This window comes from Capra hircus, chromosome 16 (assembly GCF_001704415.2).
Source record: "Capra hircus breed San Clemente chromosome 16, ASM170441v1, whole genome shotgun sequence".
Taxonomy (NCBI): Eukaryota; Metazoa; Chordata; class Mammalia; order Artiodactyla; family Bovidae; genus Capra; species Capra hircus.
The window spans coordinates 64,158,681-64,180,311 of NC_030823.1; the positions used below are offsets into that span (position 1 = coordinate 64,158,681).

The 21,631-nt window shown below is 41.9% G+C and overlaps 1 protein-coding gene across 2 annotated transcripts in view; it reads left to right on the forward strand.

Moving 5' to 3' along the window:
* C16H1orf21 (chromosome 16 C1orf21 homolog) overlaps positions 1 to 21,631 on the forward strand; it is a 245,160-nt gene that overhangs the window by 112,643 nt on the left and 110,886 nt on the right. For both annotated transcript variants that reach the window (XM_018060710.1, XM_018060709.1), the window contains exon 3: positions 18,493 to 18,587. In XM_018060710.1, coding sequence (XP_017916199.1) covers positions 18,493 to 18,587 — 95 coding nt within the window. The remainder of the gene's footprint in view (positions 1 to 18,492; positions 18,588 to 21,631) is intronic.

Genomic DNA, 21,631 nt, shown 5'->3' on the forward strand with positions numbered 1-21,631 from the left:
GTTGTCCTGTAGCTCAAGTGTAGACTCTGGATTCTATTTTAAATGTAACAGAAACCAGAAGAGGATCTGGGGAGTGATTACAAACCAAACTGACTTCGGTTTTAATTTAAAAGCTGACTTTGGCTGCTACATAGGGAATAGACACTTAGACACAAGAGTGGAAGCAGGTGACCAGTTAGAAGCTGGCGGAGACAAGAGGTGCCAGGGGTCTGGACTGAGGGGCTAGCAGTAAAGAGGGATGTGGTCAGGTTCAGGGCGTGATTAAATGTGAGCTTCCGTAGAGCACATCTTATCGTTGAGCTTCTTAGTGAGGCACTGGGAGCAGTGAGGTGAGTGGAATTTTATACCAACAGAGGCTTCTCGTCGTTAGTGGTTTTCAAGTTCTGAAACCAGACCGTGCTTTGAGGCTTAGCACCGTGGGGTGAAAAGTAAAGACTTTCTCAGATGGGGATGTAGGGATTAACAGGGTTCAAATTTTACAGTAATGTGTTTTACCTTGTTTTTTTTTTGTTTGTGTTTTCTATTTTTTAACCTTCTCGTGGCATATTCATTGATGCAAGCTGGGATGCAGGGAGCAGTGACTCTAGTTTGCAGTTCACGGGGCATGGCCCTTGTGAAAGGAGTCACTTAGGCTTCAAAACCTCCTGGGCTGAAGTGCATCCGTTCAGCATTTCCTCTGCTCGAAGAGAAACCACTGTTTTCGTTTCACTCAACCTGAGTAAAAAGGGATCTTCAGACATGACTTGTTTTTATTTTGTACCATGTTGGTGGAAGGCTGGAGGGGCCCTGAAGGCACATTTTTGGTCCCCCCTCTCCCTTCCCCTGATAACCACAGCTCCCCTTTCACAAAGCTCTTCCCTTCCCCCAACCCAGACTCTTCTCATTCCAGCACTCTTTGTTCCTCATAGAACTCTGGGCTCCAGTTTCTTCTTTCCCTGATCTTCTCTGAGCTTTGGGCCCTCTGCTTCAGACCTAACCATCACCCCGCTTCAGGTACCTTTTTACATCTTCCCAGAATAGGAGCCATGTGCTATGCGATGCAACAACCGACACGCAGATGAAACACAGATTTCTGTGGGGGCCAACGCAGGTCCCAGGAAATTTCCCATTATGAATTTCCATTCCAGTTTTCATTGTTAACTTTTAGGGAAAAAATAGCATCATGCTTACTCACCTTCCTGCCCTCCCCTCACCTCCTCCACCACCGTGTGAATGCATCGGTGTTCTCCAGGATGCTGCACAAGTGACTTCCTTTTGTGCTCGGGAGACTCTTACAGAGGAAGAAATCATCTGTGAAAAGTTACCGTAAATGTGTAACCTTTTTGAGAGGTTCAGTTCAGTTCAGTCACTCAGTCGTGTCTGACTGTCTGCGACCCCATGAATCGCAGCACGCCAGGCCTCCCTGTCCCTCACCATCTCCCGGAGTTCACTCAGACTCACGTCCATCGAGTCAGTGATGCCATCCAGCCATCTCATCCTCGGTCGTCCCCTCCTCCTCCTGCCCCCAATCCCTCCCAGCATCAGAGTCTTTTCCAATGAGTCAACTCTTCGCATGAGGTGGCCAAAGTACTAGAGTTTCCGCTTTAGCATCATTCCTTCCAAAGAAATCCCAGGGCTGATCTCCTTCAGAATGGACTGGTTGGATCTCCTTGCAGTCCAAGGGACTCTCAAGAGTCTTCTCCAACACCACAGTTCAAAAGCATCAATTCTTCATCACTCAGCTTTCTTCACAGTCCAACTCTTTGAGAGGTACCCTTGCTTTTTCTAGAAAGTTGGGCTTTGGCAGGTTTGATTTGCCTCCAGAGATGGTGGTGAGAAGAGAAGCTGACAATATGAAAGGTGAGGTTATAAAGAGAGTCAAATGGCTGAAAGAGGTAGAAAAGGGAACAGGTAACAGGGGGTGAGCAGAGTGGGGTTTGGTAAGCCAAGGCCAAATCCACCCACAGAGCATCCCAAAGGAGCCAGCTGAGTCATCTTTACGCTCTCCCCAGTTAAGGAGTGGTCAGAAGGACTTCGAGATCTGAAACCCACACCTCGGAGTGGGTGATGTGGCTTGCCACAAGGGGAACAGGTGACGGCGGCTGTTTCTGGAAACCAACATGGTGGTGATATAAGGGGGGTGAGCCTGAAATCCATGCCCTTCCTGCTTGGCAGATATTTTGCTGGGTATACGCTGCCAAGACCCCAGACCTTGGGTGTACCTCTGCCAGACTCTGCAGGAGCAGTTTGGAACCTTATCACTCATGACCTGATCAGGTGAAAGTCCTCTTTACACCATGTAAAAGAAACTTTGGAACACATCAAGGTCATGCATTATACTTGAAGATTTTTGAACTCTTCATGTTTTATATAACTTGGGCCTTTGAGTGCAAGCAGCATCCCTGAAAAGAAACTAAGAGAAAACAGTACAAAAGATGTGCCAAGGAATTATGGTTGTTCTGTGTCTCTGTATGAACCATCCTCCCAAATTCTCCTTTGGTTTGTATAGAATTGTTCATACTTTGCTATGTGTTGAAAATGTCTGATTTAAATCATTTGAAGTCTCAGAAATTACAGCAGCTCTTTTTTATATTAGGTATAAATTTAAGGTATACCGTGTGGTGATTTGATATACATTGAAAAATGATTATCACAATAAGATCAGCTAACACATTACTGCACATAATGACTGTGTGTGTGTGTGTGTGTGTGTGCATATGTGTGCATTGAGAACGTGTAAGATTTACTGTTAGCAACTTTCAAGTACGTAATACAGTAGTGTTATCGGTAGTCACCATGCTGTACACTACATCCCCAGAACTTAACTCATAGCTGGAAGTTTCTAGTCTTTGACCAGCAATCTCTCACCCTACAACTGCTGGCAACCACCATTCCACTCTCTGCTTCTGTGAGTTTAACTTTCTTAGATTCCGTATATAAGTAATATACAGTATTTGTCTCTCTCTGACTTATTTCACTTATCACAGTGCCCTCAAAATCCATCCACATTGTCACAAGTGGCAGGATTCCTTCTTTCTCATGGCTGAATACTATTTCATTGGGTATATATACCACATTTTCTTTATCCATAACTCCATCAATGGACAGTTAGGTCATTTCTGTACTTTGGCTCTTCTGAATTAGTCAGAGTGTGGCAGTGCAAATATCTCTTTGAGATCCTGAGAGCATTTTTTTCGGCTGTATACCCAGAAGTGGGATTGCTGGATCATATATATGGTAGTTCTGTTTTTAATTTTTTGAGGAACCACCATACTGGTTTCCATAGCGACTGTGTTAATTCCCACCAACAGTGCAAGAGGGTCCCCTTTTCTCTACATCTTCGCCAGCACATCTGATCTCTTGTCTTTTTGATGACAACCACTCTAACAGGTGTGAAATGATTTAGCAATTCCTTTTTCTACTATACATCCCTTTTTAAGATATCTATTTGGCTGCACCAGGTCTTAGTTGCGTCATGCAGGATCTTTCGTTGCAGCCTTCGAACTCTTGGTTGTGGCCTGTGGGATATAGTTCCCTTACCAGGGATTGAACCCAGGCCACCTGCCCTGGGAGTGCAGAGTCAATAGTCTTAGCCAACAAGGAAGTCCCTGTACATCTCTCTTGAGGAAGCAAAATGGACCCTTAAGAACATTCACTGTCTTTCAATTCAGTTCAGTTGCTCAGTTGTATCTAACTCTTTCCGGCCCCATGGACTGCAGCACACCAGGCTTCCCTGTCCATCACCAGCTCCCAGAGCTTACTCAAACTCATGTCCATCGAGTCAGTGATGCCATCCAACCATCTCATCTTCTGTCGTCCCCTTCTTTTCCTGCCTTCAATCTTTCCCAGCATCAGGGTCTTTTCTAGTGAGTCAGTTCTTTGCAACAGGTAGTCAAAGTATTGTAGTTTCAGCTTCAGCATCAGTCCTTCCAATGAATATTCAGGACTGTTTCCTTTAGGATGGACTGGTTTGACCTCCTTGCAGTCTAAGGGACTCTCAAGAGTCTTCTCCAACACCACAGTTGAAAAGCATCAATTCTTCGGCACTCAGCTTTCTTCGTAGTCCAACTCTCACATGACTACTGGAAAAACCATAGCTTTGACTAGACGGACATTTGTTGGCAAAGTAATGTCTCTGCTTTTTAATGTGCTGCCTAGGTTGATCATAGCTTTTCTTCCAAGGAGCAAGCATCTTCTAATTTCATGGCTGCAGTCACCATCTGCAGGGATTTGGGGTGAGTGTCACTGAGGACCACTTCCCCATCATCTCTGTGTCCTCCCACAGGCTCTCACTACTGAGCCTGTCTCACAGTTGCTAAACCACACAATTTGAATTTAATCGAACCATTCAATTGCCCTTATACATCCTCCCCCAAAAGATGATAATACAAACAGCTCTTGCAAACAAATTGAGCAAAATGTATTACTAAAATAGGCTCATTCAGACTGACCAGGTTGTGGAGGATGGTGTGTTCTTATTTACCATGCTGCTCACCATTAAAATGTCATCGAACATGCTGTTGCCTCAACTCACCCAGACACTTTATTCCTAAAGAGCTATTCGCTGTCACTCTCAGAGCACACTTTCGTCTCTAAGGGGAAGATAACTTGGTGATTCATTGCAAGTAGAAATGATCTTTTGCTTTATGTGAAAGAAGCTCTTGTGAGAAGAGATACAGACTTGTCAGAAGGAGAGAGAGTGTGCAAGAGCCCTCTTCACCCCTCACATAAACATGTGAGTGAGCTCTCTCGCCTCCCCTTCTGGGACCTTTCTTCATGACGTCGGCAGTGAAAGTCAAGTCATGAATATTTTTTGCAAGTGGGGAAGCTGTACTCTTTTATTACAAATTGTGTTTTAGCTGTGTTTTTCCATTTAAAAAATTCAGTGGCAGTGCTTGTAGCCTTGGGAATTGCTTCAAATGAAAACGGCTCTATCTAGTTCTTTCCTATTCTTGCTAATGATTTCGCTGCCACTAAATTATTTCTAATGGTTATAGAACACAGAAGCCAGCTTCAGTCCAGAGGCATAGTAGAAGAATCACCAAAGATGACTGAATAGCAATTTAAATTTTTACTGAATAACCTCGAAAAATCCCAAAGAAACATCTCATTATGAAACCTACTTCACCATGTACTGAAATCTATTCCCATGAATAGAGCTCTCTGCCGCTCCAGTGACTTTCTGTCTGCCTTTCTTTGGACTACCTGAAAGATCTGCCCCCTCTGACTCTCTAATCTTCTGCAAAACTTTCCTTTCCAGCCCAATTCATCTCTTTAGCTCTGCTCTTTCTGGTATAAACTCAGGCTGCTGCAGTTTCCCCATTGCCAGACTGCATCACAAAAGAGCACAAGCCAGGCCTGCTGGTCAGGTGCCTGGAGAGAGAAGGAGGGAACTGGGATGCTTAGGCATCTGGATTATAATCTAAGAATCTTTTCTTTAATAGAAATCCACTTAAGTCAGAACCCAATTAAAGGAATTAAATCAGATCAACATTAAGATGTCTCCACACATACATGTGCATGAATGCACCATTGGTCAAATTGTTCAGTGTTTCAGATGACTCTGTGGCAGCCACACTAAATGGGGAAGAATTCCTGGAATGGTCCTGAATGTCCTAATTCTGACCAGCCATCTAGCAAGTTCACAACCATTGACCCTGGACGATAGTGAAGGACTGACCATGGATGGATGAATCAGCAGAAATTTATTACCAGTTTTAGAAAAGCAACTCTTGATGACAGTGGAATTTTATGAACTCCATGTCCAAAGGAAAGCATGTGAGCCATTCTGTTAGTATCTGTTTGTATTTGTTGTTGCTATTTAGTTGCTAAGTCATGTCCAACTTTTTTGAGACCTCATGGCCTGTAGCCCGCAAAGTTCCTCTGTCCATGTGATTTCCCAGGCAAGAATACTGGAGTGGGTTGCCATTTCTTTCTCCAGGGGATCTTCTCAGCCCAGAGATGGAACCCCTGTCTCCTGCATTGGCAAGTGAATTCTTTCCAACTGAGCCACCCGCATTTGCTGTTACCTAAAAAGAAAATCACTGTTCGCATTTATTTTAGATCTTATTTTATCATAATATATATTTTAATGTCTGAACTGAAAAGCTTTATCTTAGAGATGATTTCCACTGAGGAAGAGGATACACATTGTGATAACATGTTGTAATAGTTCTGTAACAGAGACCAGCAAAGAGAATTTTCGTTTTTATCAGAAATTCAGTTTACGACACACTTGTGAGAAAGCTGAATAAGAACCTGGAGTGTCTGAGTCAGACTGCCTGGGTTCAAGGGCTGGCCCCAGTCCCACCACATATTCGATGGTACAGCTGGATGAGTGAACGTTTCCTTGTGATGGAGACATGGTACTCTTTCGTAGAGCCCGGGGAGTATTAAATGGGTTGTGGTATAACAGAATTTCCAAACCGCATCTGGGACTCGATAAATGATAGCTCTCATCCTCCTTCTCTCACTCCTCCTCCTCCCCAATTCTGCTTTCAGTCCCTCCTCCTCCTCCTTACTCCAGTGAAGGAAGAGATCCTTGCTTGATCTTATTGCTAAGATCATATATCAAAGTCATAGTGTACAACAGAAGCCTTAAAATGAAGTTATCTTTCAAAATACAAAGTTTTTTGCAAAGATACTGCAGTATTTACTGCGTATTGGAGAAGAGCTTCGGTTTTCATCCGTTGGATGCAGTGGCGGTCAAATCGCCATTGTAATGAAAGGTCTCGCAGCCCTTACTTTGGATGGCATATTGATTCCTAACTTAAAGAGCACAGGGGTAATATCTTCCACCAACAAAGACTCCTGACACCCGATAAGGGAGGGTCTGCTAGTTTCCCTGATGTTACCCATGAACTTTTGGTTAGATATCTGTATAGCTTTTATTTATATCGCTGTGATTTCCAAATGTGTTCAGATCCTTTCTGAGTCTGTTCATACTTTATGCCTGTATCATTTCCCAAAGTGATTGTTTCCTGTGCTTTGTGGTTTAAAAAAAAAGAACTGGCTTAGTGGTTAGGAGCCTGGCCCTGGATTCCAAGCAACCTGGGTTAGAACTAGCATTGCGACTTGACCAGCCAATCAAGGACTACTGATCTCTGCAGCTGTGGAAAGGAGCTTGTAGTACCAGCCTCATCGGACTGGCATGAGGATTAGGGAAGAGGAGAGATGGCTGGACAGACTTTCTTTTGAACGGTTATCAAGGATAGCAGGAACCCCATCAAGAAGAGCAGAGAGGACTTAGCTGGCCTCCAGCTTTTCCGTGGTTGGTGGAGAACCAGCACTCCTGAAGAGAGAGAGCAGGGCTCTTGAGAAGCTGAGTGAATGGCTCTCAGAACCACCACGCCTGCCTTTCCTCTCTGCGAGGGACTCGCCACTGTTTCTTGGTTTGGAATTATTATCGTATGTTAACTGGTGTGTGTCTTTAGTCAGAGTATGTCAAAAGATGAATGTTCCCAGACCTTTAATGACTGGTTAATAATTCCCTGGTCACTGACTGTGTGCTCAGTTGCTCAGTCGTGTCCAACTCTTTGTGACCCCATGGACTGTAGCCGGCCAGGCTCCTCTGTTCGTAGGGTTTTACAGGCAAGAATACTGGAGTAGGTTGACATTCCCTTCCCCAGGGGATCTTCCCAACCCAGGGGTTGAATCCAAGTCTCCTGCATCCCCTGAATTGGCAGGCAGATATTTTAGCACTAGCGCCGCCTGGGAAGCTCCATCACTGAATAACAAGCCCCAGATGAATGGAGGAGACTTGTGTCTGGCCTCTGAAATGATGAAATGATTCAGGAATGGGACCCGCAGGTCCAGTCTTAATTATTTAAGGCATTATAGTGAGGGAAGCTTTACCACTTTCGTATCCTTGCAGCTGTGGGCACCTTCAAAGACGTGAACAAGACCCTAAGAATGCAGAGAGGCCGTAGCACCCTCACACACGTATCTCAACACACTCAGCTCACTCTCTCCCCTGCCTCCACGGCACATAGCTGGGCAGTCACCAGGCCAGGTCCAAAAGAGAGGGCCCTTTGAGCTGGCTCTGTCCCTTCTGATTCACTGCTGTCCCGCCAAAGGGGAAGCAGCTGGGCTCAGTTCACTGGCAGCTCCTTTGCCCCAGGATAGCTCACAGCCCATCCCAAGCACTCCCTGTTCTGCAAGCTTCGATACCTCCCCATCCCCAGGTGAAGGCATGACTCTCCAGGAAGCAGCAAACAGGTTCTGGCAGATGTTGTACCTAAGCTCCAGTCCCACCAGCTGACTCCAGGGAAAGACTCCACCCTCCTGAGACTCCTAGTGGCCACTGGCTCTTGGCCCGTCTTCTCCTCCAGGTGTCGTTCTTCCTCACCTTCCTCAGCTGACTGGCCCATCTCCCCTGGCTCATGTGTGTTCCGCTTTCACTGAGTCTTCTTTCAGAGAGGCAGAAAGCCTTGGATTACGATGGTTGGGGTCTCTCCAGAGGAGATGGCTGAGGACAGAAGCTTAGGCTGTAACGGCAGCTTCAGTCTGGTACCTGGTGGGGGAAGTCAATACACCATTGGTGCGGAGCCTGATTCTAGTGGGGTTTGCATCCCAGTTCTTCCTGCACTTGCCCTATAGCCTCCCTTCTGTGCATTTCTCTAGGCAGCAACCCCTGCCTGCCTCCTGCCCCGAATTCTGCGTATTCGCAGTACTAGAACTCTCTCTGTTGTTCCTGTCGGTCATGTTCTCTCTGGCTGTTGAACTCACTGTCCCCTTACCTAGATCTGTCCTTCCCACACACCTTAGCGTTCCTTAGTACTCCTCTGAGTTATGTCACCTCCTCCAAGACTCTCCCTAACCTTTCTTAAGGGGTCCCTCCTTTCTGTTCTTATTACAACCACTCTGTGTGTTTATACTAAGCCTCTTCAGTGGTGTCCAACTCTTTGCAACCCCGTGGACCATAGCCCACCAGGCTCCTCTGTCCATGGGATTCTCCAGGCAAGATTACTGGAGTGTGTTGCTCTGCCCTTCTCCAGGGGATCTTCCTGACCCAGGGGTCGAGCCTATGTCTCCTGTCACTCCTGCACTGCAGGCAGATTCTTTACCGCTGAGCCTCTGGGGAAGCCCCCAACTTGTGTGTTATGGCTGCAGATGGACTGCACTCTCATTTGCTCATTTTCTTTAATCTCCCCTCACTGGCTGTGAGCTCCTTGAGAACAGCGTCTGCCACCTTTCCCCAGGCATAACCCCAGGACTGAGTACTCCGACTCTGGCATGTAGTGGGTGCTCAGTGAATGCTGCTGAAGTAAGGAAGGAAAAGAACCCAGAAAAGAGAGTGCAGCATTTGACTGAAGAACAGAAAGCAGTTAGTTCTTTCTGCCTCCTCCCATCTGAATGAAACTCAAGAGGTGCTTTTGCACAGACCTTTTGGGGCCAGAAGTATATCCATAAATTGGTATAGTTTGCAGAGAGCTCATAGCAGTCAATAAGAAAAATATTACAACTCCAACTAGAGAAAAAGGGCAAAGGATATCAGAAAGAAGGGAGTACATGTGAATTGAATGATCCAAACAGGGGAAAAGTATTCGGTATCACTAATAAATTTTGAAACATCAAACTAAAATGAAAACTAGATACTGTTTGCACCCCTCAGTTGATTGCATATTTTTTAAAAAGGAGAGCACCCTTTATTAGTGAGGGTGTGCTGAAATGAGTTTTGAAGCAAGACTATATCTTTTGTCTATCTCTGGTTTTCAAATATGCCCCAGCATTAGGTTTCACTAGTGAGTAAGAATAAAGTAGGCATGTAAAACTTCCTCTCTGAGTGACATTAATGTTCAATTATGAGGTATCATAAAGGGGGATGTGAACAAATATATGTAGCTTACCTTGTAGCTCAATTGGTAAAGAATCTGCCTGCAATTCAGGAGACCCAGGTTTAATCCTGGGTCAGGAAGATCCCCTGGAGAAGGGAATGGCAACCCACTCCAGTATTCTTGCCTGGAGAATCCCATGGACAAAGGAGCCTAGAAGGCTACGGTCCATGGGGTACAAATGTATACAATCTGCCTAATTCCCCTAGTGGAAACCCAGTGGCCAGGGTTTAATCTTCCATAAATATGAAGTCTGAAAGCATAATTTCCCTTTTGTAATTTTTTAACAGCTTATATTCTTAGACCATGAGCACTTAATGTATCAAACAATCTTATTTTGAAGTTAGTTTTCCTTTATTAGGTTGATTTGAGTCACATTTTGAAAAGAACCAAGAGCATTTAGTATTAAATGCACCAAAACCTTATTTTAGAAATGTTCAAAACGTTTAGAATGGGCACTTCATAATTATCCTAGAAATTGCTTAATGATAACTATTACACTGGAAAGGGCAAAATCGTTTTCTGCAAGTGAGGATATAGTAATGATTGTGAAGGGACTGCCTGACTCAGAATTGCTAGTGGTCTGTGAGGTCCTTCAGTTGAGTCTCTGCTTTGTGTATAAGATTTTCCAGATTTAGTCCATCCTGGTGGTCTGCAGCCAAGTGGAATATGGTCAGCCTAGTTATGTGGTCAGTCTAGGGTCAGTCTAACCTGAGGAATATGCTCCAGGTAGGAAAGTTTCACAGAGCACAAGCCTTCTCCCAGGACGGTGGTTTCTCTCGGGCACTCTTTCCAAGCCTCTTCCGTTCCCTCCCTTCAACACCGTCTGGCATTGCTCAGCTCAGAGCCAGCCCAGAGTAAGTTTTCAGACTGTCCTGAATAAGAGCTTTCCAGGTGAGGAGAGTTTAGAAGTGAATCAGGGTTAGATATGCTGTGGGCATCAAAGCCTTCAATGCTTCTGTGACAAAATTCTCTTCAATCCAACAGCTATTAGGCACTGACCTGTTGTTACAAGACTAAGAACCGCAAAGCTGTATCTCGGAGATTAGGATGATGGGAGAGGTGAGATAAGTTCCAAAGCATATCCCAAAGATATAACAGTGAAGAGTGGGTTCTGAAGTCGGCAGCTCCCCATTTACAAGCTGTGTAAAGACAGGAAGGGAGGCATGGAGAATATTAGCTGAAAAATTCCCAAATATGATCAACAGCAGCAACCCACAGATTCAAAAGCTCAGCAGCTCCAAAAAAGATAAAGGATGGATGAGACTGGATTGCCAGCAGTGACTTTCCTACCCTAAGAAACTATGGCCCCTTACCCAACTCCCGGCCAGAACACACATCAAGCCTCAAATTTTTTCCTTTATGTTGAATGTCTTAGAAGTACACCAATTAGTGATTCCTGATTTAACACAAATCATCTTTATTGGGGCACCAAAAAAAAAACAAAGGTTAAGGTGTAAGTTTGAAAAATAGGCTTTAATACATGCCTTAGTGTAATGCTACAGGAGAAGTGGGTAGAGGCAGTAGGGCTGAGAAAACTGCAGAATGGGGAGGCTTGGGGAGAGGTTTACATGGAAATGCAAGTTGGGTTCAGAAGAGGAGGTTCTTTGACATCAGAGACAAACTGCCCATTTAAAGCTTTGGTTCAAGTCAAGCTTTACATCAAAGAAAAGAGAAGAAAGTGTTTCCTTTCTCCTTCTTCACCTTCTTGGATCACATGACCACCCTACTACTGAGGTTGCTGGTGCCTATATTGAATGGTTCAGCTACATGAAATTAACTGGGTTTTCCATGCAGTAGCCTGGAAATGAAATCATCTCTTCACTTGGAGAAGTTTACATTTAGTTGAAATCACTTCACATGTGACGGAAATAACACTAAGGGTGTTTGGGGCAAATTTTAAAAGTGAAAAGTAAGAAAATTTGGAGGCAGAAGAGATACTTGTAGTCCAAAGAGATTGAAGATTTCATAAAGATAATGAAACTTGGACTCAAATAGTCTTTGAATCAACTGAGAGACTAGGAAAGAAATTCTAGATAGGGGAATAATACAAGTTTTAGCTCAAAAACCTACATATAAGTCAGCCAAGACTTCCACACTGAGGATATCACAGCGAAAAGGTCAAGGTGAAATAGCAGTTTCACACCCATTGCACTTGTTTGCAAAAGTGTAAAGAATGGCATTGGTTTTTCTTTTAATTTTTTTTTTTATTAGATATCTTTTTTCTTCATTGGAGAATCCAGCAAGGGGAAAAAGGGACACCTCAGACAAACAAAACTGAAGCACTAATTGGGGTAAATTTATTCATCTGTGAACTGAAGTCAGGTCTTTAGGTTTTATCTCTTAAAGAAAAAAAAAGTTTTATTAAACACCAGTGTGCCAGACACTTTGAGTATAAAAACAGATACCTCGTCCACCCAGACAGCATCCACTGAGCCCCTGAGAAAGACCGTGGCTTAGACACAGCAGATGTTAGGTGAGTGTGGAATGAATAAGCAAATGGAGGCATGACCAGCTGTTGGCTGGAGTCCTCCAAAGTAGGAGGCCGCATTTCCCGGTGTAATTGACCAGGCTTGCCATCCGTCTTTATTTTATAGTGCCATAGAGTTCTGCCTTCTTGTCCTTCCAGAAAAGGGTTTTCTTTCCAAAGTGGCTTTTTTGTTTTTTTTTTAAGCAACCTTTGTCCTTCTTTTTTTAAAACAATCATCCTGCCTGTTCTGAATTGGAAGCTCACCCGTTCACTCTTGTGCCCTTGAGGAAGGCTGAGACAAGGAGCTGTGCTAGTGGCAATAACTGAGTTAGGATATACAGGAAGATAGAGGAGCATTATTTCATTGTAACCCCAGTCTCACTCAAATAATGATCACTCTTCTTTTTCCTATCATAAAAGTTATTGTTCTTTGAAAATCATGTTATATTTTAATTAAAGCACTATATGTACATAGTTAAAAAAAATACTGAAGGCTTATCATGGACAATTAAACCCCCTTATCACTTCCTCTCTTATTTGTCAACATAGTTAAGTCACCATTTTGATTAATTACTGATGTTTACATGATGCTTGTTGTTTTTATGTGCTGTGTGCTAAGTTGCTTCGGTTGTGTCCGACTCTTTGTGACTGTAACACACCAGACTCCTCTGTCCATGGGCTTCTCCAGGCAAGGATACTGGAGTGGGTTGCCACTTTTAATGGATTTTGTTCATTAGATATAGTATTCCCTGCAGAACCAGCTGAGTTTTTCTAAAGCAGCAGCCAGTATTTTTTGAGCATTTGTTATGGGCAAGGCACTGTTTTAAGTGTTCAGTTCAGTTCAGTTGCTCAGTCGTGTCTGACTCTTTGCGACCCCATGAATCGCAGCATGCCAGGCCTCCCTGTCCATCACCAACTCCCGGAGTTTACTCAGGTTCACGTCCATTGAGTCAGTGATGCCATCCAGCCATCTCATCCTCTGTCATCCCCTTCTCCTCCTGCCCCCAATCCCTCCCAGCATCAAACTCTTTTCCAATGAGTCAACTCTTCACATGAGGTGGCCAAAGTACTGGAGTTTCAGATTTAGCATCATTCCTTCCAAAGAAATCCCAGGGCTGATCTCCTTCAGAATGGACTGGTTGGATCCCCTTGCAGTCCAAGGGACTCTCAAGAGTCTTCTCCAACACCACAGTTCAAACGCATCAATTCTTGGGCACTCAGCCTTCTTCACAGTCCAACTCTCGCATCCATACATGCCCACAGGAAAAACCATAGCCTTGACTAGACGGACCTTAGTTGGCAAAGTAATGTCTCTGCTTTTCAATATGCTATCTAGGTTGGTCATAACTTTTCTTCCAAGGAGTAAGCGTCTTTTAATTTCATGGCTGCAGTCACCATCTGCAGTGATTTTGGAGCCCCCAAAAATAAAGTTTTAAGTGTATTCATGTATCAATTCATGTGGCTCCATGTGTGAGATTAAGTACTGTAAATATTCCCATTTTACAAATGAAACAGCCAAAGCACAGAAAGCACTGAGGAAGTTGCCCAAGATCATATGGCCAGTCATTCTATTAATAGCTATTGAGGCTAAGCTTTTAGCTGCCATGAGTACCCATCTCTTGAAAGAATGTATATGTGTGTATATATACACACTGGTGGTGGTGGTGCTCAGTTGCTCAGTTGTGTCCAGCTCTTTGCAGTCCCACGAACTGTAGCCTGCCAGGCTCCTCTGTCCATGGGATTTTCCAGGCACGAATACTGGAGTGGGTTGCCATTTCCTTCTCCAAGCTACCATGTGTAAAATAGTCTGCTGAATAGCAGACTGAGCTTAACTCCATACTCTGTGATGACCTAGATGGATAGAATGAGGGGGATGGGGTGGGAGTGGGAAGGAGGCTCAAGGAGGAGAGGATATATGTATAAATATAGCTGATTCACTTCATTGTACAGCAGAAACTAACACAACATTGCAAAGCAATTATACTCCAATAAATTTTTTTTTAAGTTTTTTGAAAAAGATCTTAGGGAAGAATCAGAAGTTGTGCCAGGATTTGGGGACTTGAATTTAGTTAGTTTGGTAGACAGGATGCTCAGTGGGAGAAGCCTAGGGGGAGTGAGTTTATATTAAGAAGCAGAATAGTTTAGTCTTTTAATTGGTTTGTTTATTTTTGTAAATACTTCTTTTACCTCTTTTCCTAAGTCCTCGTGTTTTCCTGAGCATATAATAATAATTAGTGTACTAGAGAATCTTCAGGCAAATTCTGAATGAAGAAGCAATCCAGAGCATTCAGTGAAGATGCCCAGACAGATGTTAGATTTTGATATGAAGACTTTAGCACAGAGTTTTTGAAATTGAAACAGCCCTGGAAAAGATTACGGTTTATTTTGGTACATCTGTCATTGATGAGAAGACGGAGTAAGGTGTGAAAGTAGATGCAAATTTCACCATTCTAGGAAACAACTGTAAGAGCCTTTCTTACCTCAAAGAGCAGCATTTCTAGAACTCTTGCCTTTCTCCTTCCTTACGTAATATGTACTTTTATGAGAAATGTTAACTGCTTAATAATTTTGGCATTATAAACTCACTCCAGCACTCACCTCCATCTAATTGTCTCATGTTAAAGTCAGTTCCCTTGATTATAAATGTAACCTTGTAGCAGATCTTTGTCTGCAAAGCTTGAGAGAACCAGGTATGGGCCGGTGAGTTATTAACAATGGAAGAATTGATAGGATCTAGAAAGTGGTGATGATTCCATACCATCTAAAGCCAAGTCAAACCATTTTATTCCCTTCCAGCTCTAAAAACTTGATTCTATACGCATATTTGTTGTTGTTCAGTTGCTAAGTTGTGTCCGACTCTTTGTGACCCCATGGACTGCAGCACACCAGGCTTCCCCATCCTTCGCTGTTTCCCAGAATTTGCTCAATTCATGTTCACTGAGTTGATGATGCCATCCAACCATCTCGTCCCCTTCCCCTGCCTTCAGTCTTCCCCAGCATTAGGGTCTTTTCCAGTGAGTCGACTCTTTGCATTAGGTGGCCAAAATACTGGAGCTTCAGCTTCAGCATCAGTCCTTCCAGTGAATATTCAGGGTTGATTTCCTTGAGGATTCATTGATTTGATCTCCTTGCATTTTATGTCAAAAGTGAGGTCCAAAGATTTGGTGGGAAACAGTTGTCTTTAGTCTGATGGAGCTGCCCCTCTCTGGTGTGGTCTGAGGAATAAGATCCTATCACCACAGCAGTGCTTCTACCCCAGATATATTTTGACTGGCACAGCCTGCAACTATTTTCACAGAGAAAAGGGGGAGCAGGTTTGAAATGGGGTGTCAGCCTACTGTTTCTGACGTGCATTTTAATAAACCACTTGACAAGATCAACAAGAAGAAAAGAAACATCTTGAACAGGTGTGAGGGAGCCGGAGGAGGACGGTCTGCTGTTCACTCCTCTTAATCAAGTTGGCACATTGTTCTATCACCAGGACTCTGGCTGTTAACAGTGGCTCTGCTAATTCCCTCCAGTGTGGGATCTGATGAAGGGGGCATAAAACCCCCCACGATTTCCCCTGTGCCCTAAATAAAAGGAAAAATGGATTTCTGTGGTGGTCATGTCACGGCCACAGCCTGAAATGTTCTGCTCATCCACCCAGAGTGTCATTCATGAAGGCGGCATTGCCATGGAAATGTGTGACACGTTGGTTGACAAGTTGTCTATTTCCAGATGGGCATCTTCATCCCCAGCATGAGCCTTTGAGAGATTTGACAGCCCGTTTTTAAGTCTTGGCTTTGTACAGGCTGTGGTTTATCTAAGGGCCTTGCTGGCTTTTTTTGTTTCACACTGTGATGGATTTTGTGCAGTGTGTTGTATAAGTAATAATGATAGGTCTGGCTTTGCAGACATGGCTGTTTGTTTTTTTTTTTTTTCTTTCTTTTTTATCCAATCAAAGCGTGTTCCATGAAATTGGCATTGGCTAGCCAGCCATGTTTGTTAATGACACACTAAAACCTATCCTCTTTCTAAACTGGTGATGTTATAGAAAGTCTGTATGTGGGATAATTTTGCCTTGAAAGTCATGTAGCCAGCAGCTTTTCTTCATCGAAGAGAAGTATTACAAAAATATTAATAGTTTTTCTACTACTTTCAATTAAGTTTTGTTTCCTGGATGGATAAAAAGAGAATGAAGTTTGAATATCATTCCCCTTTAGAGAGTGTCTGCTATGAGCTGTTGCTTGATATGGGAAGGGACAGCTGACAAGGCCAGGGTAGGTCCCCTCTAGGAGAGACCTTTTACTATGCTGCAAGCGAAGGGCCATCTTTCAGAAGGTTCTGCTTAGGACCTAAAACGTGCTTTCCCCATCTTATCACATGAGGTTGTGTGTCCTCTAGACAAAATCATAGAGTCTGCTGGAATTGTGTTTTAAAAAAATAAATATGTGTATGTGTAATTTAAGTAATCAGAGACTCACCGTAAGTCATTAACATCATAATTTAGTTAAGTTAAATGTTAGTAATTATCCCAGTGAACTATCATTTATAAATATTAATGTTCCAAACTGAAGTTAGGGAGTCCCTCTTTAGCTATTTTTTCCCCTTTATTTTTATCTCTATATGATTGTACTGGAGGCATAATTAGTCAGTGTCTTTTCTTTTCAATTAGCAAGAGCTTTTCCTACTTCTGAGTAAATAATTCCTAATTAAATGCACCAATTTTATTGATTTACTTTTATTTTTTTCTCTTCTGCATACCAAATTGAAATGTGAAATTCTTACACATTGTAATTGTGGATCAGAACCCACTGATTAACTTGTTAATACATTCAGGATGTGGTATTCCTAAAGGACTCATTACTGTAAACTTGTACCACTCTTTCTAATTTCTTTAGAAAGAAGCAGGATCAATAACTACCTTGAATTGTCAAAAGGAAAAAACAATTGGCCTCTGAATAGGGAGTCTTGATTCAGAAATGTGCAAATACATTAATTTCATAAGGATGATAATTTTGAGAAACATTGGAACAGTATAATTACTAAAGAAATATTACCATAACAAACATCTTTGGGGTGTAGCATATTGAGGGATAGTATGAGGAAGCCTGAAACTATTTTGGAAATGGTATTATAAATAATAAGAAATTATGTAAGAATATAGACGTTGTAGCAAATTAATTGCAGACAATAAGAAACTATATTGCAACTTCCTAGTGATAGATATCTGTCTGTTAGGTAGCCTGTTCTGTACATTATTCCATGCCCTTTGCTAGGCAATCATCATTTTATTGGTTGATGAAATTTTCTAGTTCCATAATGTCTGTGATTTTTCTCCCCACATACTAAAGATGACTCAAAGTCACGCCTGTTCTTGACCTTAGTGTACCCAAGTCAGTTCCTGGTGACAGAAATCTGGTGAAAATGTCAGCATTGTCGTCTCCAAACCTCTCTCCTGGAAAAGAACTTTAATTGCAAGTTTTCCCAAGTTTGACCTATGCTGTGTTTCGGTGTTGGAATTTGTTGTACTGTCTTTCTCTGGCTGTTGCAAAGTCCAGGTCCTGTCCATGGCCCACTCTACTCTCCAGCCTTGACTGATACACCTACCAATTAGAGCCAAGCTCCTCTCATGTGTGACTTTACAGAGAGGTTAAGAAAACATCTGTATATATCATATGAAATTGTTGCAGATTGTTGCACATTTACTATGTGAATCATCAATAGGAAAATTTCAATTTCCAATTGTTTACATCTATTTGTTGATCAGTCAAGCTCGTTGCTTTTACTTTGTTTTTTCCAAAGAGAAAAATTTAGGTGTGAATGTGCTGTATAACACTGCTGCCACAGGTATTTTGAACTAATATTCTCATGGAGGAAAATCTCCGTAGATCATTACGTGATACGCCCTATTACGTATAAATTCCAAATATTGTTTGGAGATGGAACAACCTCCGTTTCCAGTGACACCATCTGCTCTCTGTAAAAGAACCAGGCAGTGCCACTTTTGTTAGCGGCCTTCATGATGCTGAATTTTTCCCAGTGGACAGAGGAGAGCACTTCATAAAGAGAGGCTAGTTAAGCATCTTCCAGATTGTTTCAAATGAACCATATATAAAGGCCACAGGGGAAAAGGCTCTAACAAATTGTGTTGTTTGGCTTTTCTTACTGACACTTTCTACCATTGTGAAAAAAGTTATAGAATGTCTTCTCTTTTTTGGCACTCAGATGAGTATAGGATCAAACCGGTGGAAGAGGTCAAATACATGAAAAATGGGGCAGAAGAGGAGCAGAAAATAGCAGCCAGGAACCAAGAAAACTTGGTAAGAACTGCATTTCTTGTATAACAATGAATTTTGGTGACACCTTTATAATAAAATCTGCACTGCATGTTTAAACTGCAACATAACACTCCAGCGCAAGATTTCTTGAAAATGCCATTGCTATTTATAGCTTGCTTGGAGGCTGCACCATTTACTCCTGTATCCTGTTTGTTTTCAAACAAACCCTTCTTTAATCTTGATAGAGGATGCTCCAGGAGAAACAGCAGATTTTTTAATGTTTCAAAATGATTAAATTTAAAGGAAAAATCATGACATAGGATTGAGTTTTATGGGGGGAGGACCTTTTTTCTTTTCTTTCTTTGCATCCTTTAACTCAATGCAGATCAGAGTGAATGGCTAAGTTTTATTATTGTTGATATGTAGTATTTTAAGGAAGTTGCTTTTCAAAGGAAAATAAGGTACTTAGAAGGTAAGTCTTTATCAAATAGTACTTCACATTCACAGTGTTAAGGTATTATGTGTTTTGAGTTAATGTGAGAATTCTAATGATCTGAAACAGATAGTTAGAAACCTCTTCCTCTAAAACAAATCAATAAACATATTCCACCTTAATATTTCATATCTGAAAGAACATTTAGTAAATTATCATATTAGCTGATTTAAGACATTACAGATTGTTAAGAATATGCATTTATTCAGTTGTGTTGGAGCAACACTGTTTTTCTCTTTTATTTTGGGATTAATTACTGCTATTTTTTCATGTTTCAGTGAATACATTTTTAAGAAGCTTGCAATGTCATAAATATTTTCACTTGACTTAAACTCCTTTTTCCGTGTTATGCTTTGTTTTTATGATTTCTGCTACAGCAGAAGGAGTTGGCAGAATGTTAACCAGTGCTCAGGAGTATTTAAGGCTGTCATTTTCCATGATACTCTAATGAACATAACAGGCTCATTCTTTTTCCTCTGTTCTTTTCTGAATATATAACCTATGACTTGCAGTACTCAAGTATCAACAACTGAATATTTTAGATCATTTTAAGGGAGCCAAAATACTTTGATAGAATTTTACTTCATAAACGGGATTTGGATTTTAAGGTATCCTTTAAGTCACAGAGGTTCATCATACCTTAGGTTTTAACATCAACACTTAAATTAGTCCTGGGTGTTCATTGGAAAGACTGATGTTGAAGCTGAAACTCCAGTATTTTGGCCACTTGATGCAAAGGGTTGACTCATTTGAAAAGACCCTGATGCTGGGAAAGATTGAGGGCAGGAGGAGAAGGGGATGATAGAGGATGAGACGGTTGGATGGCATCACTGACTCAATGGACATGGGTTTGGGTAGACTTTGGCATTTGGTGATGGACAGGGAGGCCTGGCGTGCTGCGGTTCATGGGGTCGCAGAGTTGGACACGACTGAGCGACTGAATTGAACTGAACTTAAATCCAGAAAAAGGTAGCTATGACTGAACAGTGAAATTAATATTATCAGGCTTTTTATATAGAAATTGTTGTGCTTTGAATAGATACATAGAATATTTGAGTAGCTGAAACATCAGTGGTCATTTTTTCCACTCTGTTTTACTGAAAATCAGAGTTTGTCCTTGCTTGATATAATTTCGTCTTAAGTTATAAATCTCATCGTAACAGTATTTCCATTGAATGCTAAAGACACACTGGTGACTAGTTAGCCAGTAACTGTTTCTTAGATGTAACTGTCTAATTTCCATGTTTGTATCTCTGAAATCCTAAAGAAAGTAATGACTTTTATCTTACAGCTTGTGAGTCCTTCCTCAGTGTTGTTAGGGCCAATACAACTTTTTTCCGTTTTCTCCCAGTTTCATAATCTGTAGACTCCTTGAGGCTAGTATTCTTTTTCAGCACTGTGGCCAAAGTTGATGCTAGTGCTTTTCCATGCAGACTGAATGGGGAGTTTCAGACAAAGAGAAATCTCTGGCCTTATTTATTCACGGATTATCTATGCCAACCCCACACTTTTTCACTCTGCCCTTCAATCAGAGTCCAGACTAATAAGAGTTTTCAAGTATCTAAAGATTTAGAAGGAAATGGGGAACTAAACAGTTGTTTCTGGTTCTGAGATTTCTAGATTGCTTCACAAAATTAAATGATTTTCAGTTATCTGGAGGTATGTTACCCTTATCACCTCCATGTTGGGAGATGCATAACTAAGTACTAACCATGCATATCATTTGAGAAAACAAATAGTCTCCTAAATTTGAAGCTTACATTGGAAAGTGGATAGGAAAGACTTAGCAATTCTTTATTTTCACACCCATTAAAATAATCTGAGAGTCAAGATGTTCTCATGTTTCAAAAATGATTTTAAGATGTAGCTTGAAGTATTTTTTTTAAAGATTTTTTGTTTACCCAAATTGGTGAAACTAAGGGGAGTTGGCAAATATAACCAAGGCATATGGCATGATGGTGACAACCGTGGGCTCTGGAAGCAGAAATTGCTTTGGTTCAAATTTCAGCTCTGCCACTGAGTCGTTGCAGAATCCAGTCACTTCACCTCTGTAAATCTCTGTGCATCCATTGAGGGAAAAGACAGTGCTTCACGGTGTTCTTGGCAGGATTACACAAGATGACTGTTATAAAATTTTGAGTGCAGTGTCTGGGACAGGTGAGAGGTGATTAATTGAATATTTTAGGCTAATGCCAGTGTTATGTGTGTTTTTGAAATCTCTTGCTCTGGAACTATGAAATTACTTAAATGAATTAAGTTTTGAACACCTGTTATGCACAAGGCCCCTTACATGTATTGAGAGACACTGTGCCCTTAAGGTCATTGTTCTTAAGGAGATTACAATAAAGTTGAGAGGAAAGTTCAGGTCGACCAGTAGGTTATCGAGTGCCTCTGTGTACCAGGCTCTGTACCAAACTCTTCAAACAATCACAAAAATAAGGAAACCACTGACCCTCACCATGAGGACTTTGTACTGCAATACACAGGTAAGTACCAAATCAGTATAAATAAAGCAGGGTTAGATAAATAAAACAAGACTGACTCAAAAAAGGCAACACAAAGACCTGCTGATATCCAAGGAGGCAGCTGTCTT